Source organism: Doryrhamphus excisus, chromosome 1 (assembly GCF_030265055.1).
Source record: "Doryrhamphus excisus isolate RoL2022-K1 chromosome 1, RoL_Dexc_1.0, whole genome shotgun sequence".
Lineage (NCBI taxonomy): Eukaryota > Metazoa > Chordata > Actinopteri > Syngnathiformes > Syngnathidae > Doryrhamphus > Doryrhamphus excisus.
In genome coordinates this window covers 18,464,010-18,481,824 of record NC_080466.1, presented here as the reverse complement: position 1 = coordinate 18,481,824, position 17,815 = coordinate 18,464,010, and the positions used below count along the sequence as shown (strand labels likewise).

Sequence of the window (17,815 nt, the reverse complement as noted above, 5' to 3'; positions counted from 1 at the left end):
GACGCAGGGTACATCCTGGACTTGTTGCCAGCCAATCATAAGGCATATATAGACAATATAGACCATTCACACTCACATTCACACCTATGGACAATTTAGCTGCTCACCGTTCTTGCGAAGGTGTTCCACCATCCTCCTCAACACCAGAGGCACACCGTCCTCCATCAGTCCGTTTTCCTGCAACTCTGACAGGGACGCCCCAAACAGCTTGGTGTGCTTGGCCGACACAGACTTGGGTCTCAGCATGGGCATCTGGACCATCTTTTTCATGTCCTCCTTCACCTGCACCGCCGCATTGTTGTGCTGCAGAGAGACGTTGGCAACTCAGCGGAGACAACACAGAAGAAGAAGACGCTTATTGCAGCCATGTTAACTTGGAGAGAACAGGAGCTGTGTGTGTGTGTGTGTGTGTGTGTGTGTTTGTGTGTGTCGACAACAAATATCAGGTTACCATGAAACACCTTTGCAGAAAAAGCACTTGCACACCCGCACACACATATACTCACAGAGTCAGGGAGGTCAGTCTTCATGGCAAACATTTGCATGTGAATGTCAAGTGTGCAGAAGAATCAGCATGGATGATGTGGGGAGGGGGGCGGGGTCACTCTAGCAAACTATAGCAACACACTATCATAGCAACCTCACAGAGATCATTTCACTCTGCAGGCAAACAAACATCGAGCAGCCTTTTTACAACATACCTCTCACTGATTATGTTTACATACGCAGCAATGATCTGAGTCTTGAATGCAACACGCCTCTCTCTGACAGTGTGTGTCTCCAAAGCGCTATTGTGCATTTTATCCACTTTTTTTTAAAACATACTGTATACACTAACCCTGCATTACCTTAATAGATACAACATATCCAGATGTGTTCCAAAGCCTACTCTTTGACAAAGTGGTGGGAATATCAATGGCGACTTTAAATTGTCCATAGGTATGAATGTGAGTGTGAATGGTTGTTTGTCTATATGTGCCCTGTGATTGGCTGGCCACCAGTCCAGGGTGTGCCCCGCCTCTCGCCCGAAGACAGCTGGGATAGGCTCCAACATACCCCCCACAACCCTAATGAGGATAAGTGGCATAGAAATTGGATGGATCTAAACAACTATGTCACAACATAATCAACACAAATAATAATAATTTAATATATTTATATTTTTAATATATTTAATCATTTACAACCAGCACTGCTCCCAATAGACTTCTACACCGCTATGTACATCTGTGCAATACTTTGTTTTTATATTCAGTATAGTTATTCCAGACTCCATTCACTGTGCAATATCTGATCAAGCTCCACGTGCAATATTAAGCTCTAAGTGCTATATATTAAATTCTAAGTGCAGTATTTAATAATGCCTCATATTAGCGCACGAGCAGGATCTCATAGTGTATAGGCTGGGCATATATTTCATCTCATATTTCATATTATCTTGCAAACTGTATTTCTATATATATATATCTCTGGGTAAATTGTTTATATTGTTTATTTTTTATTTTGTGTATTTTGCACTGCTTAACTGATTCTGTCCTCTTGTTGCTGTGCAATGCAAATGTCCCCACTGAGGGATGAATAAAGCCAATATAACACCATGAAGTATTTACAATTTTCAGATTTGGAACTGAACTGTGTATGTGTGTAACCCTCTGCATGCTACACTCCTCCATGTTTTTCCACTTCCTGCCTGCTGTATAGAGCACTTGAGAAAGATGCATGCTGAGCCTTTTTGCCTCTCATGCAGAAAAACATAAAAGATGTATAAATATGCAATAAATATGTATGTTTTTCATGAAAAAGGCATCATCAGAAGATGATTTTGTGGCTCCTTTTTCAGTTTTATGGGCGGACCCGAGTGTGAAAAGAAGTTAACCACTGTAAAACACAAAGCTTACAAAACAGCCTACCTTCAATTTGACAGCCCGCTTACATCATGGACCTGACTAAAAGCCAAAGAAAAAGAAAAATGTGCAGTTTGATGCAGACTGAGGACTTGCATACTGCCGGTCTGCAATGTGAACATATTTTACTATGAGAAACAAGTCCAGACACAAGCTTTGTACAGTTAATTATACAATTGTGTTTGTATTTCTACAAGCTGCTTCTGGAAGAGATTCCATAGCTGGTTGCCATGACTACAGATAGACCATGTGACACCCTTATTTTCCCTGTCATAGTTTGCCACTTCTCAACAAGTGAACTGACCCGTGCGGCGTATGGAGAGGCCTCCACAGTGCATGCTACCAATGCTACAACAGTGGTCATGTGACGTAAGAGGGAGCTGCTTAAAACCTCACCCCCTTCTTCACATATGGCGCCGAGACCACCAAAAGGGAGCAGATCCTGACGGCAGCAGATGCTCTGCTAATACCATAAGCCTGAGGTGTCCAAAGTGTGGTCTGGGGGCCATTTGCGGCACGTGGCTGAATTTTTATTGGAATAAAAAGAAAATTTAAACAAAAAAAATAATGTCAGTAGAATAATATTAAGAGAAAAATGTACTCTGACAAGAAAAAGTCATAACTTTGGTTGGTGGTGCCCCGCCTCGCTTTTACTCATGTTTTAACTGTGTATAAACGAATGAATGTTGTATTTTAACGTATATTTTACTCTGTTTACTTGCTTTTATTCAACTCCATTTTTCTGTAAAGTGTCTTTGAGTATTTTGCGCTATCCAAATAAAATGTATCATTATTATTTTGCAAGAATAGCTGATTTGGGTAGACAAAACTGGATGACTGGGTTATTGGGAGGGGGCAGACAAGCGGACAGGGAGGAGGAAAAAAACAACTGCCTAAAAAGCAAAGCAAATGTACCTACTACATAATTCATAGATCCCAATTAGGGACACAAAACAATGAAATGGGTAAAAAAAATGAACAGTACAATGTCAAAATATTACTAGGATGTGCAGCTAATTGGTGAGTCTCAGACATTATTATCTGTGGCTGTGAGCACCATTAAGCTGATCTGAGCTCAGTCTGCCTTTCTCAACTAATGCCCTCACGCACACACACAAATATGCCCATTTAGTACTGATTTTTTTTTGTACCTTTCATATTGTTTTTTGTTTTCTTCTGGTCTCTGGGTTTAACACCCACCCACAACCTTGTGTGAAGCTGAAGACTACCTAACAAACTGCTAATTGGCTAAATGACCTCTATTCACGCTCCTGCATCATTGCAAACAAACACACACACACATCTGGTGCAGAAGCCAGCAATAAAGGTGGCTAACGAACACCGTCATCCACTTGGGGAAATCAGTGCATTTACTTTGAAAACACATTTCTTCTGTATTTTTGGGCCTCCTGTTCACACACATGTACGTAGTATATAGCCCTACAATTATTAGCTATGTTAGCTATAACCAGCCGTTCTGTTAGGAGCATATTAGCCATACAGGCCATAAAAATGTGTTTTAACAAGGATACAAAAACGTTACAGTACAGCAGAATGGTACCAATATGACAGTCACTTAATAATTTCTTTTGTACAACCTTGTAGGTTAACCACAAAAATGTAACCACTTTTTGAGTGTTTAAACAAAAGAAATGTGAGATAAAATGTCAATGCCTCTCTTGAGAAACGTGTATCAAGTGTGTGGTGGTGGGTTGTACAGCCTTAGAAATTTAAATTGGCTTATTGCGGGATGAAAACAGCTGCAATTCCTGAGATATTGTTAGGAATCACACTTTCTTCCGGCTTTGTTGTGAATGGAATGTTTGGTCCATGTCTTTTTTAAAGAGGATTCAATTTATATAGTATAGCACAGAGTAGATACTGGAGTAGAAACACTTTCCCATGTAAGTGTGCCAAGTGGGTGCCACAAGTAACAACTGCTGCCTCTGCAATACTTCGAAAAGTACAAAGTGGGTCATTATGAGGAGGTAAAATAAAAAGTGATGTCACAAAGGATGGAGATCATTGCTAGGGAGAAGCTTTAAAGATAATGAATCTTTGTTTATGTTCTCTTTCCTGGTCATTCGGTGCATGAAGTAATCTCGCCAAGTAGTGACAGAGAGGCAAGAAGAAGCCTGTTTAAACTGCTGTGAAGGCCAATTCAAACATCCAACACAACAGCAGCATTAAAACACAAAATACATGAATGGGTCCTCAAATTGAAAAGAGTTAAAGAGGAAAGTTTGACTCACACAGATGGTCAAAGCTCCAGCCCCCATTCTTCCACACCAGTGAAGGGGGAAGAAATGTGCTGCGGCTTGCCCTGCTTCTTTTTATAAAATTGGTCCAGGGTCAACTCTTCCCCCAACAAAGAGGCTCCTTGCCCCCTCAAAGTGTGCCATTGAAAGTATATTTGGGTGAGAATTGTAACCCAAAGATGCCGGTAAAGAATGTCTGTAATCGCTGACTGTTTTTATTTCTCTTCCTCCTCCCTCTTCTTCTTCTCCTTCTGTTTCTTTGGCTGAAATCTGAGCCGTGCTCTCCTATTGGCTGAGGGCTGGTAGTCACGTGATCAAAGGCAGGAAGCGGCCCGAAACTTCCAAGGGGCTTCAGCTGTGGAAGCACCCAAAACTCAGACGCATGCGCAAAATGCAACAGTAAAAATCGCAATGGAGTGGATACAAGCAAACGCCAGGTTTTTTTTTTTTTTAATGTTAAAAATATTCTAAAAAATGAAAAATTAAACTACAATTACAATTATAAAATGTGTTATTCACCTGAAAAATGAAAATATATCCAGAAAATAAATGAAAGAAAACCAAAATGTTCAGTAAAGTGTGCTCACCCTAAAATAAATTTGCAAGTCCAAATGTCGTTATCAGAAGAAAATTAAATTTTTGTTAGCCACAGCTCAGATCTAAATACATATACAGTTGACGTTCATTTATAGGGGTTAAATGGTTCCACACCCGACTGCGATCGTGGAACGTTAATAAAAAGATTATTTTCGTTGTTTGAGCATTGAAAACATTGAAAAAATGCTAACATTAGCATATTGACAATGCTAGTATTTTAACTGTGAGAATGCTAACACTCACAAGAGAACACCGAGTGTCTTTGTAACTTTATAAATCGCAAAAAATGCAAGCAGTGCTAACATGCTAGTGTAATAATGCTTGGTTTGTGTAGGGTTATGCCTATGGAAATGGTTAAATGCTAACATGCTAACATTAACACACTAACAACGCTAACATGCTGTTAAGTGTCTAAGTGTTGTAATACCTCAGAAAATGAGTGAAATACTACTGTTAGTATTTTAATTGTTAGAATGTTAACACCTAGCACGAGAACCCTAAATGTCTATATAAGTTTATGAATAGCAAAATAGCTAATATTCCAATGTTAGCATGCTAACAAGCTATTTATTAGCATGCTAACAACTAGCATGATAGAGCTCACTCTTGATGTAAGTTTATACCTGCAAAATAGCTTAAATGCTAAGACGCTAAATATATTTGTACATTTTATTTAGAATGAAGTAGCAGTATAGTCAAGTTTTTTCGGGGCATTTTATTTTATATTATATTTATGTTATTATAACAAATGTATTGTAACATTTGCATTATTACTTGTTTTTACCAAATGATGAACAGTAAAGAAAGAGGCACATTTGTTTTTTAGCAGCACATCCTATCCAATAATAATAATAATCTTTCTCTTAGGGCACACTCACACTTCTCTCCACCATTCATGCTTCATTCCTTTAACATGTGACATCACTTCATGATACAATACTGCATTACTGACTCATTTCCAAGTCAAGTCCAGCGTTAGCCATATCGGGCCCTTTCGTACAAAAACCTCTTGATGTTATCATTGACCCAGTCGCTAAACGCGGAAACACGAGTGAACACCGAGGGTTTCTTGTTCCTGATGCAGCCCTGGGGTCCAAAACTGACGATGCCGTGCACTTCCCAGGTTGTGTTCACCCCGGCAGCCTTACACGCAAAGGGACCCCCGGAGTCACCCTGCAAGGGCAAGTTGAAAAAGACTTGAATGAACAACAACAATGTTTGCTTTTGTTTTTGTGTGTGATCAAGGCTGAGTGATCTCAAACAAAACACTGTTACGTAAAGCACCAATTATGAAAGGACACCACACATTCCTGTGTCTGAAATGACCATCTGATGCCAGGATTTGGAAGAAAAAAAATAATTTTAATATTGTTCTTACCTGGCAGGCAGACTTGAGCTCATCAGGGGACTCGTAGCCAGCACAGATCATGGACGGCCTCACGGTGTTCCACCAGTAGGCCGGTTTACTGCAGGTCTGGAAGTCCACTACGGGAAGTGATGCCTGGTTCAGTTTCTCCGACACTTTGGGGAAGAGGTTACCTACAAGAAAGCAGGTGGAGAAAGTTTAAATTATTTTAAATTACATTATGGGGGTGTGATACACACAACAAGATTTTAAAATGACTTTTAAGAAAGGTACACCAAAAATATAGAGCTACAAACTACAATGACTAGAGTCCTGGCAATGCTAATTTTTCTTTCGGAAAACCAGGAAGTAGTTAGCAGTAGTAGTAGGTAGTTATTTTATGTTTAGATGTCGGTAATAATGCAATAAACCATATTTAGAAGATCTTAAACATTCATTCATTCATTCATTTTCTACTGCTTATCCTCACAAGGGTCGCAGGGGGTGCTGGAGCCTATCCCAGCTGTCTTAGGGCGAAAGGCGGGGTACACCCTAGACTGGTCGCCAGCCAATCACAGGGCACATATAGACAAACAAACAAATATGTTTAACATTCATTCATTCATTTTCTACTGCTTTTCCTCACGAGGGTCGCGGGGGTGCTAGAGCCTATCCCAGCTGTCTTAGGGCAAGAGGCGGGCTACACCCTGGACTGGTCGCCAGCCAATCACAGGGCACATATAGACAAACAACCAAATATGTTAAACATTCATTCATTCATTTTCTACCACTTTTCCTCACGAGGGTCGCGGGGGTGCTGGAGCCTATCCCAGCTGTCTTAGGGCGAGAGGCGGGGTACACCCTGGACTGATGGCCAGCCAATCACAGGGCACATATAGACAAACAACCAAATATGTTAAACATTCATTCATTCATTTTCTACCGCTTTTCCTCATGAGGGTCGCAGTGGGTGCTGGAGCCTATCCCAGCTGTCTTAGGGCGAGAGGCGGGGTACACCATGGACTGGTCGCCAGCCAATCACAGAGCACATATAGACAAACAACCAAATATGTTAAACAGATTTCCAAAAATCAGAAGCATCCACCTTTTTCATCCCCCCAGCCGGTGACAAAACAGGGCGTCCCGGCTGGAACCACGACACCCGGTTGGGGCAGACATATGGGGCTGATCTCCCTGGTCATGTTGACTGGCTGGGCCAGATGCACCAGGGCGATATCGTTGGTGATGTCGCTGCGGTCATCCTCGTAGACAAAGTCCTCGTGCCGGATGATCCCGTCCACCTTGTAACAAGTCTCAGCCGAGGGGACGTCCATGGAGGAGTTCATGTGATGCTTCCCCAGGCACATGCGCCAAAAGGAGGGTCGGTTCAGCGGGCTGGACGGCAGAATGTAGTGTGTAACGTAAGATGGAACAATAAGGGTAATCCATATTGTGGTCTTACAACATGAAGCAGTGGGCAGCTGTCAGGATCCACTCCTCATGGATCAAAGAACCCCCACAGCCATGCATGTAAGGGACGGGAAGCATTGGAGTGGCCTGGGGGAGGAAACAGGATGCAGTTTTACAAAATAAAAGCCCTTCAATTAGTGTAATAACAAATTCAGCAGAAGCAATAACACTGGACACTTGTGAGGTTTCTTCAATTCAGAATTCAACCAAAATTTTTGTTCGAAAATTACGTGACCGCAGTGGGAGTTGTTTTTGCTTTTTTTTTTTAGCTTTGTTTTCAAGAAGGCGCACCTTCATCATCACTCTTAAGAAAGTTAAGGTAAATGTACAGTGGAACCTCAGGTAGCGTTGCTAACTTGGTGATTTTTTCGCTAAATCTGGCAACTTTCCACTTTTTTGGTATTTGGAGACTTAAAAGTGAAAGTAAATATTGTTCTGCATTTGCTGCCAAGATGTCCACCCTGCCTTCAATTGTAGAGTTGCGTCATCACTTCTTTGTGCCTCTCGCCAAAAAAAAGGAAAAGAAGTCTTTCACGTATAAATATGTCTTTGTTAGCGAATGAGTTTTTTTGTTTCACTAATAGCAGTTGTTAGCTTCTTTTTACACTTGAAAACGGTCTTTTTGGATGGCTGGGTTTAAGTGTACCTGCATGGAGACTTGCCAGGGCCAGGAATGGGGGACGGCTTCTACTCCATTAACCACCCTTACGGTGCTCAGACTGGGGTCCACTTCCGGGTTACCACAATCTTCTGGCCAGCCTGGTAGAATAAACCATATATGCATATTAAATATGATGATAAAAACACATTCACAGGTATACTAATGTCGGGACACACTCACTGATAGTAATGTTGTCCCACGGGTTCGGAATGGGAGGAGGCAGAGTGGGAATGACGTTGGCATCGGTGGTCCAGTAACCACGGAAACCCTGTTGATGGTTGGCTCCATTGCTCAGGAAGCGAATGACCACTGTGTCAGATGGAACGGCCATTTTGGGGGGCAGGGCGAAGCCACAGAAGCGACCTATGCGTGTATATATTATTATTATATGTAACAAATGTCATTAAGTCCATAAAAATACGGTACAAAAACCCAACATATATTCTATTACCTATGTGTGTTTTGCTTTTTCTTTGGTTTTTACAAATGGGTACCATTGATGGTACTTATTGTGAGGTGCGAATACACTTGTAGTTGCGCAATACAATATGGCCAAGTTGACAATCATTCATTTATTCATTTTCTACCGCTTATCCTCACAAGGGTCGTGGGGGGTGCTGGAGCCTATCCCAGTTGTCTCCGGGCCAGAGGCGGGGTACACCCTGGACTGGATGGCCAGCCAATCACAGGGCACATATAGACAAACAACCATTCACACTCAAATTCATACCTATGGACAATTTGGAGTCGTCAATAAGAGAGATGGCCGAGGGTGGAATTGAACTCGGGTCTCCTAGCTGTGAGGCCACAAGCTAACCACTCTCCACCGTGCAGCCAAGTTGACAATCATTCATTCATTTTCTACCGCTTATCCTCACGAGGGTCGCGGGGGTGCTGGAGCCTATCCCAGTTGTCTCCGGGCCAGAGGCGGGGTACACCCTGGACTGGTGGCCAGCCAATCACAGGGCACATATAGACAAACAACCATTCACACTCACATTCATACCTATGGACAATTTGGAGTCGCCAATAAGAGAGATGGCCGAGGGTGGAATTGAATTCGGGTCTCCTAGCTGTGAGACCACAAGCTAACCACTTGTCCACCGTGCAGCCAAGTTGACAATCATTCATTCATTCATTTTCTACCGCTTATCCTCACGAGGGTCGCGGGGGGTGCTGGAGCCTATCCCAGTTGTCTCCGGGCCAGAGGCGGGGTACACCCTGGACTGGTGGCCAGCCAATCACAGGGCACATATAGACAAACAACCATTCACATTCATACCTATGGGCAATTTGGAGTCGCCAATAAGAGAGATGGCCGAGGGTGGAATTGAACTCGAGTCTCCTAGATGTGAGGCCTGCAAGCAAACCACTCATCCACCGTGCAATTCAATTCCTGACTTATTTTTAAAATGTCCTGTACTGTCATAATAATGTTTTTTTAACCTTGTGAGGCCATGCTTTCCCCGTTGAAGACCTCCACATAGTCCACACACTTCCCCAGCACGTTCACAGCTTGCAGTTCAAAGTGCGTAAAGGCAACATGGATGCTTTTCACCGAGGGGACCTTGATCCTCCACGTACACGCAGCCTGCCCCGGATAGTCTTTGGGCCAGTTGGGGCTGGTGATTTCACCCTGGGAGCTGCCAAAGCTTCCTCCACAAGGAGCTGCATGGGAGTGGACATGTAGACAGTGTTAACAGGGGTAGAGCCATGTACAGGAAACACGGCTCGTCCTGTTTTTACCTTCCCATGGGTCTACTGCCTTCCATGTGGCCGTAAAGCCTGTGTCCACCACCTTGTCATTGGAGGAGAAGCTGATGTGAAGTGAGTTCCCGTCACTTACCAGGTCCATGGGGGGAGTGTGACTGCAGTAGGTGCCTGAACACACAGGAGCTGTCAGTCTCACAAGTATACACCAAAAAAACAGTTGATATATTATGAAATATTAATATGAAGTGATGTTCATTCTTTTTCTATGCCGCGTAATTCTCATTATGGTTGCGGTGGACTGCTGGAGCTTATCCCAGCTCACTGGTTACCAGCCAAAGCCCTAATTAGTATTATCATTAAGTATTAATAATTAACCAAGCATTTTAATAGCATTTATGAATATGAATTAAATTATAAAAATGAAGCACAACCACATTACTTTTAATTGTGTGGCTAATAGGAATAATGCCAAATAAAATCTAATAAAACAATACAATATATATAAAAATATATCTAAAATATGATTACAATCAATAAATAAATATATTAATATTTTAAACAGAAAATATTGAACACAAAATGATATATAAGTATATAAGTCATACTAGGAAATAAACAAAATAAAACTAATAAAATACATAAAGTTTAATATTTATGATAAATTAATTAAAATAAAATGAAATATTTCATTCATTCATTCATTTTCTACCGCTTTTCCTCACGAGGGTCGCAGGGGGTGCTGGAGCCTATCCCAGCTGTCTTCGGGCGTAAGGCGGGGTACACCCTAGACTGGTCGCCAGCCAATCACAGGGCACATATAGACAAACAACCATTCACACTCACATTCATACCTATGGAGTCGCCAATTAACCTAGCATGTTTTTGGAATGTGGGAGGAAACCGGAGTACCCGGAGAAAACCCACGCATGCATGGGGAGAACATGCAAACTCCACACAGAGATGCCCGAGGGTGGGATTGAACCCTGGTCTCCTAGCTGTGAGGTCTGCGCGCTAACCCCTAGACCACCGTGCCGCCCTAATGAAATATTTAAAGTAACATAATATTTATAAATAAATAAAAAAATACAATTTGTATACGATGAAATAACAAACTGCCTCAAACAAGGAGGTTGTGTGGTAATAAAAATACGGTACAAAAACCCAACATATATTCTATTACCTATGTGTGTTTTGCTTTTTCTTTGGTTGTCAATTTGTATACGATGAAATAACAAACTGCCTCAAACAAGGAGGTTGTGTGGTAATCGCTGTTAAGTTAGCAAAAAAATGACAATGGATGCACATTGTAGGGTTAGCGCAATAACTTAAATTCATAATGAGATATATTGTTAGTAATAAAGAAATCCAATACTGAAACTGCATATGAAGTTCAGAATTGTTGAACTGAAAAACACCCATTCATTCACTTCCATGTTGTGTTTGTGTTTAACCTGGAAACCACAAAGACATAGCGACATAGTAGCTATGTTTACATACCTAAACTTCCCATTCTGTCCGAAATGCTAACTTTGTCATTCAGGCACAGTTGGCTCTCCTCCAGGGAGAAATTGCTGAAGTGGATGTGGACTAGTTTTCCTGCAGGTGCTTGGATATTCCATTGACACTTGGCTTTGTTGCTGTAGCTGCTGGGGTATCCCATGGAGGACAGAGTGCCACCTACGCCCGTCAAGTCCTTTGCTCCGCCACAACCGGATGCTAGTACATGATGTGTGAGATGATGAAAAACAAAACAAAGCAAAAGATGATATTAACCGTAGAACCATACTGTGTTCATTGTAGATGTCCCTGCGTATGATGTTGTTGATCCAGGGGATGTAAGCGGACGAACGGGTGAACACAGAGGGCTTCTTGTTCATAATGCATCCAATAGGACCAAAGCTGGTTATTCCATGGACTTCCCAAGGACTGCTGGGGGAGTCCTGGCACACTAAAGGACCACCGGAATCTCCCTATCACAACATCAAGGTTACAACAACACCATAACATAAAAACGTGCAAGTATGACGTTCCGATAACAGTGTCGTGGGTGATTTTTTTTGTATACCTGACAGACTGACTTGAGCTCATCTGGCAAGGTATAACCACAGCAGATCATGGAGGTCTTGACCTGGAACCACCAGTAGTCCATTCTCTTGCAAGTGTTGTACGGAACAACAGGCAAGGCGACCTGGTTGAGAGCCTCTGCAACTTTGGCATTGAAAGGATTCCCTGCAGAACACATGAATTCAATGTATGTTTTCTATTTTATTTGTATTTGCATTATTCTACTATAACTGCAAGATCTGATCCGGATTTGGTCCAGATTATAAATAAGTAATGTTTTAGCTCCATGACAGTCAGCTGGGCGAACCCGCTTTGTTGATACCATAAAAATATCAGAATTTCAACATGGTGAACTGAACAATTTGATCCAGATTTAGTCCAGATTACAAATAAGTCATGTTTCAGCTGCATGTTTTAGACTACACTACTCGCACTGACGATGTCATAAAAATAATAAACTTTTGATACATCCGTTCCCATTAGGGACTGAAAGATTTTATCTGGTTTTGGTCTAGATTAGAAACAAGGGATGTTTTAGTTGCATGATAGTCACCCTACTACACTACTGATACACCCGTATTGATCCCATAATAAAAATATCAGAATTAACGCATTCGTTCACATCAGGATTAGATCCGGATTTGATCCAAATTTCAGATAATGTTTCAGCTGCATGATAGTCACCTAAGTGAATGACTACACTACTGATAGACCCACACTGACGATGTCATAAAAATATTAAAATTGTGATACATCTGTTCCCATCAGGGACTGAAAGATTCTATCTGGTTTTGGTCTAGATTAGAAATAAGGGATGTTTAGCTGCATGATAGTCACCTAGGTAAACTACTACACTACTGATACACCCGTATTGATGGCATCATAAAAATATCAGAATTTCAACACATCTGTTTACATGGCGAACTGAACAATTTGATCCGGATTTAGTCCAGATTACAAATAAGTCATGTTTTAGCTGCATGTTTTAGACTACACTACTAATAGACTCGCACTGACGATGTCATAAAAATAAAAATATGAAACTTTTGATACATCCGTTCCCATTAGGGACTGAAAGATTCTATCTGGTTTTGGTCTGGATTAGAAATAAGGGATGTTTTAGCTGCATGATAGTCACCCTACTACACTACTGATACACCCGTATTGATGCCATCATAAAAATATCAGAATTAACATATTCGTTCACATCAGGATTAGATCTGGATTTGGTCCAGATTATAAGTAAGTAATGTTCTAGCTCCATGACAGTCAGCTAGGCGAACCCGCTTTGTTGATACCATAAAAATATCAGCATTTCAACACATTTGTTTACATGGTGAACTGAACAATTTGATCTGGATTTAGTCCAGATTACAAATAAGTCATGTTTTAGCTGCATGATCGTCACCAAAGTGAACAACTACACTACTGATAAACTCGCACTGACGATGTCATAATAATAATAATAATAATAATAATAATAACATTTCGATACATGCCTTCCCATCAGGGACTGAAAGATTTTATCTGGTTTTGGTCTAGATTAGAAATAAGGGATGTTTTAGCTGCATGATAGTCACCTAGGTAAACTACTACACTACTGATACACCCGTATTGATGGCATCATAAAAATATCAGAATTAACACATTCGTTCACATTTGTATTAGATCCGGATTTGATCTAGATTACAGATAATGCTTCAACTGCATAATAGTCACCTAAGTGAACCACTATACATCTGATGGAATCGCACAAACAATGTAATAAAAATATTAACATTTCAATACATCCGTTCACACCAGGAAATAAAAAGACTCAATCTGGATCTAGTCTAGATTACAAATAATAATGTAAAAATTATGTTTTAGTTGCATGATAGTCACCTAACTGAACCACTGCACAACTGACGATGTCATAAAGATATTAAAATTTAAATACATCCGTTCACATCAGGGACTGAAAGATTCAATCTGGATTTGGTCTACATTAGAAATGTAGAAATCCAGATTACAAATAAGTCATGTTTTAGCTGCATGATAGTCACCAAAGTGAACAACTACACTACTGATAGACTCGCACTGACGATGTCATAAAAATATTAAAATTTAAATACATTCGTTCACATCAGGGACTGAAATATTCAATCTGGATTTAGTCTACATTTGAAATAAGTGATATTTTAGCTGCATGATAGTCACCTAAGTGAACGACTACACTACTGATAGACCCGTATTGATGGCATCATAAAAATATCAGAATTAACACATTCATTCACATCAGGATTAGATCCAGATTTGATCCAGATTACAGATAATGTTTCAGCTGCATGATAGTCACCTCAGTGAACCACTATACATCTAATGGACCTTAGAAATAAGGTTTTAGCTGCGTGACAGTCAACTAGGTGAATCATCAAAAATATCAGATTTTCAAACACATGCATTCACATCAGAAACTCAATGATTTGATCAGGATTTGATCCAGATAATAGCATTAATTGTAACTGAACATGAAAAACAGGCTTAGTGGTTAGCTTTCTGTCACATTCGATCCATTGTAATAACAGCGGCACTGAGAATTACCGCTTCATTCTTGTCAGAGAGGAAACTGCAGATTGCAGAAATGTGATCACTCTATTCCAGATTGTTCTGTTCTGTTTTGTTAGCGTTTTCCAAACAAGCATACCCGTCTCGTCTCCCCAGCCGCTAGCGTAGCACATCTTTCCCCCGTCCAGCACCTCTTCCTCGGTGGGAAGGCAGGCGTAAGAAATCTGGTCGCTGACCTCGGCCTCCCCGTCCAGCCTGACCAGAGCGATGTCAAACTCCACCGTGGGCACCGTGGGGTACTTGAACGCCTCGTGGCGGTAAATGCCCGTCACGTTCAGGCAGCGCTCGCTGGGCTCTGTGAAGGTCAGGTTGTGCTTGCCCAGGCACATGCGCCAGCGGTGCAGCTCATCCGCGTAACTAGATCGGAAGTGGGTCGTTTGTAGCGGTTAATTAGTCCTTGACTCTTACACGATACATAATTCAATGTTAAAAAATTTAACATTTTCATAAGGCCATGGCTGACATCAACAGAGTTAAGGTAATGTCTCAATTTTTTGTGTCATGACATGTAACATGTCACATGTAAAAATGTCACAGAACACGTTGGAATTCATATTTCCGTCAATAAACCGCAGCTCCCCAGTGTCGGTAGCACTCGTGCAGGTGATATTTGTAATAAAGATAGCTTAAAAGTTTTATAATGATTAGACAAATGGTCAATGACTCATGGACAGCTAGTTCCGCCTCAGCCCATGCAAAAACATTTGATGGCGGACATGTTTTTTAACCAGTCGTACACAAATTTAACCACACTTACTTGACGATCCCTGAAATGTGTGGATCAAATTTAGATGTGAGAAATTTCAAGCTAATTGGACTGGCGGTCGAGTGGTTAGCGCGCAGACCTCAGAGCTAGGAGACCCGAGTTCAATCCCACCTTCGGCCATCTCCTCGTGCATGCGTGGGTTTTCTCCGGGGTACTCCTCCCACATTCCAAAAACATGCTAGGTTAATTAGCGACTCCAAATTGTCCATAGGTATGAATGTGAGTGTGAATGGTTGTTTGTCTATATGTGCCCTGTGATTGGCTGGCCACCAGTCCAGGGTGTACCCCGCCTCTCGCCCAAAGACAGCTGGGATAGGCTCCAGCACCCCTGCGACCCTCGTCACGATAAGCGGTAGAAAATAAAAATAAAAATAAAAATAAAAATAAAAATAAAAATAAAAATAAAAATAAAAATAAAAATAAAAATAAAAATAAAAATAAAAATAAAAATAAAAATAAAAATAAAAATAAAAATAAAAATAAAAATAAAAATAAAAATAAAAATAAAAATAAAAATAAAAATAAAAATAAAAAAATGAATGAATGAATGAATAATAGACCATAGTCTACCACGAAACATCGGTTATTAATTAATTAATCAATTTCTAAAAAACACAACATAGCGGGGGAGCCCTTACTTGATGAAGCAGTGAGCTGCTGTCAGCACCCAATTCTTATGAATCAGAGTCCCGCCACACGTATGGAAGAACGTTGGCTCAGGACGGCTGGCCGGCCACACCTGATATTAAACACAGTCACATACGCCTCAAATAATATTGAAGAGTTACGACATCACTGTGATCGTGATGCCTTCTCACCTGCATGGACACCTGCCAGGGCCACGAGTGTGGTCTGGCAGCTTCTCCGTTGACGATGCGAGACATCACAGCAGGAGGGATGGCAGGTTTTCCACATGTACTGGGCCACTCTGGGAAAAAGAACAGACATTACTGCTGTGTATTTGTGTTTAGTATGCTACTACGACAGATGGTAACTGTTGTCACGACTTTTGATTAGTTGTATCATCATTTGATTCATCATAGTCCCATTGTTATTCTCTCATCTATCATTCTTCCCAGGCTCTAAACTGGAGTCGGTTTGGAAGACTAAAGTAGTAGAATTACCGTATTTTCTGGATTATAAGTCCCTCCGTAGTATAAGTCGCACAATGCAAAAAATGCATAATTAGGTAGAAAAAAACATACATAAGTCCCACTGGAGTATAAGTTGCATTTTTTGCGGGTAATTTATTTTACAAAGTACTTGACCAAAAATGACATTACGTCATCTTGGAAGGCAAGTCAGAAATCACTCCACACTCTTTATTGCTCTCTGGTTCTACCATATCTTACTTATTGTGTGGAAATATGGGCTAATAACTATAAAAGCAATCTTCACTCCCTAAATGTACTGCAAAAAAGGTCAGTAAGGATAATTCATAATGCCGCCTACAGAGAACATACTAACTCCTTATTTCTAAAATCACAAATACTTCAACTTGCTGATATAGTTCATCTTCAAACAGCTAAAATAATGCATAAGGCTAAAAATAACCAATTACCAAAAACTGTCATCCAATACTTCTCTACAAGAGAGGAGAAATATGATCTCAGGGAAGAAGTACATTTGAAACACTTATATGCTAGGACTACGTTAAAAAGCCATAGTATTTCAGTATGTGGAATCAAACTATGGAATGGATTGAGTAAGGAACTCAACAATGCACAATGATGAGCCAATTCAAGAAACAATACAAGCAGTTGATGTTTGCTAAATACAAGGATGAAGAGTCTTGAACCAGTCATGATGTGCTATATATATCACTATATTGACACTTACTATGGTACCCATTATGTCATTGGATGCTCATATCACCTCGTACTTCGGTATGTGACAAAAATTAAATTAAATTAAATTAAATTAAATTAAATTAAATTAAATTAAATTAAATTAAATTAAATTAAATTAAATTAAATTAAATTAAATTAAATTAAATTAAATTAAATTAAATTAAATTAAATTAAATTAAATTCCAAAACAATTAAATTATATTAGGAAAGCAGGAAGTGAACAAATGTAACAGTTACTGCTTGTAAAAGTACCAGATGGAGGGGTAGGATTTATTAAGCTTTGCTTCTTCCTACTCCTTTTGGACATGTGGAACTGTGAACTGATTATGTGATGCACTCAATTGTAATCTGATGCATGTTCAAATGAAATAAAACCATTACCATTACCATTACCAGGTTCTAACAATAATAAAAGAATAGAGAACAGGTTGAATAGGTGTAAGATATGCTAACACAATGGTTATTCAGCTACACACAAAATAAACATGAACACAAAAGGTGTCCAGTGTTTATGTAACATAAACATTTTTTCATTTATAAGTCGCTCTGGAGTATAAGTCGCAGGAACAGCCAACCTATG

The 17,815-nt window shown here is 40.3% G+C and overlaps 2 protein-coding genes across 4 annotated transcripts in view; both read right to left on the bottom strand.

Moving 5' to 3' along the window:
* fam13a (family with sequence similarity 13 member A) overlaps positions 1–4,397 on the bottom strand; it is a 56,094-nt gene extending 51,697 nt beyond the window's left edge. For both annotated transcript variants that reach the window (XM_058080746.1, XM_058080756.1), the window contains exons 1-2: positions 4,157–4,397; positions 108–303 (exon numbers count right to left, since the gene is read on the bottom strand). In XM_058080746.1, the coding sequence (XP_057936729.1) occupies positions 108–303; positions 4,157–4,183 (223 nt within the window). In that variant the 5' untranslated portion in view covers positions 4,184–4,397. The remainder of the gene's footprint in view (positions 1–107; positions 304–4,156) is intronic.
* Positions 4,398–4,687: 290 nt separating this feature from the next.
* The window catches only part of zgc:154142 (uncharacterized protein LOC555481 homolog), a 29,608-nt gene continuing 16,480 nt past the window's right edge, over positions 4,688–17,815 (bottom strand). For both annotated transcript variants that reach the window (XM_058089630.1, XM_058089638.1), the window contains 14 exons: positions 16,204–16,313; positions 16,024–16,124; positions 14,699–14,976; positions 12,014–12,177; positions 11,735–11,918; positions 11,446–11,664; positions 9,982–10,116; positions 9,682–9,903; positions 8,416–8,598; positions 8,221–8,333; positions 7,567–7,661; positions 7,210–7,499; positions 6,138–6,298; positions 4,688–5,932 (listed from right to left, as the gene is read on the bottom strand). In XM_058089630.1, coding sequence (XP_057945613.1) covers positions 5,735–5,932; positions 6,138–6,298; positions 7,210–7,499; positions 7,567–7,661; positions 8,221–8,333; positions 8,416–8,598; positions 9,682–9,903; positions 9,982–10,116; positions 11,446–11,664; positions 11,735–11,918; positions 12,014–12,177; positions 14,699–14,976; positions 16,024–16,124; positions 16,204–16,313 — 2,453 coding nt within the window. In that variant the 3' untranslated portion in view covers positions 4,688–5,734. The remainder of the gene's footprint in view (positions 5,933–6,137; positions 6,299–7,209; positions 7,500–7,566; positions 7,662–8,220; positions 8,334–8,415; positions 8,599–9,681; positions 9,904–9,981; positions 10,117–11,445; positions 11,665–11,734; positions 11,919–12,013; positions 12,178–14,698; positions 14,977–16,023; positions 16,125–16,203; positions 16,314–17,815) is intronic.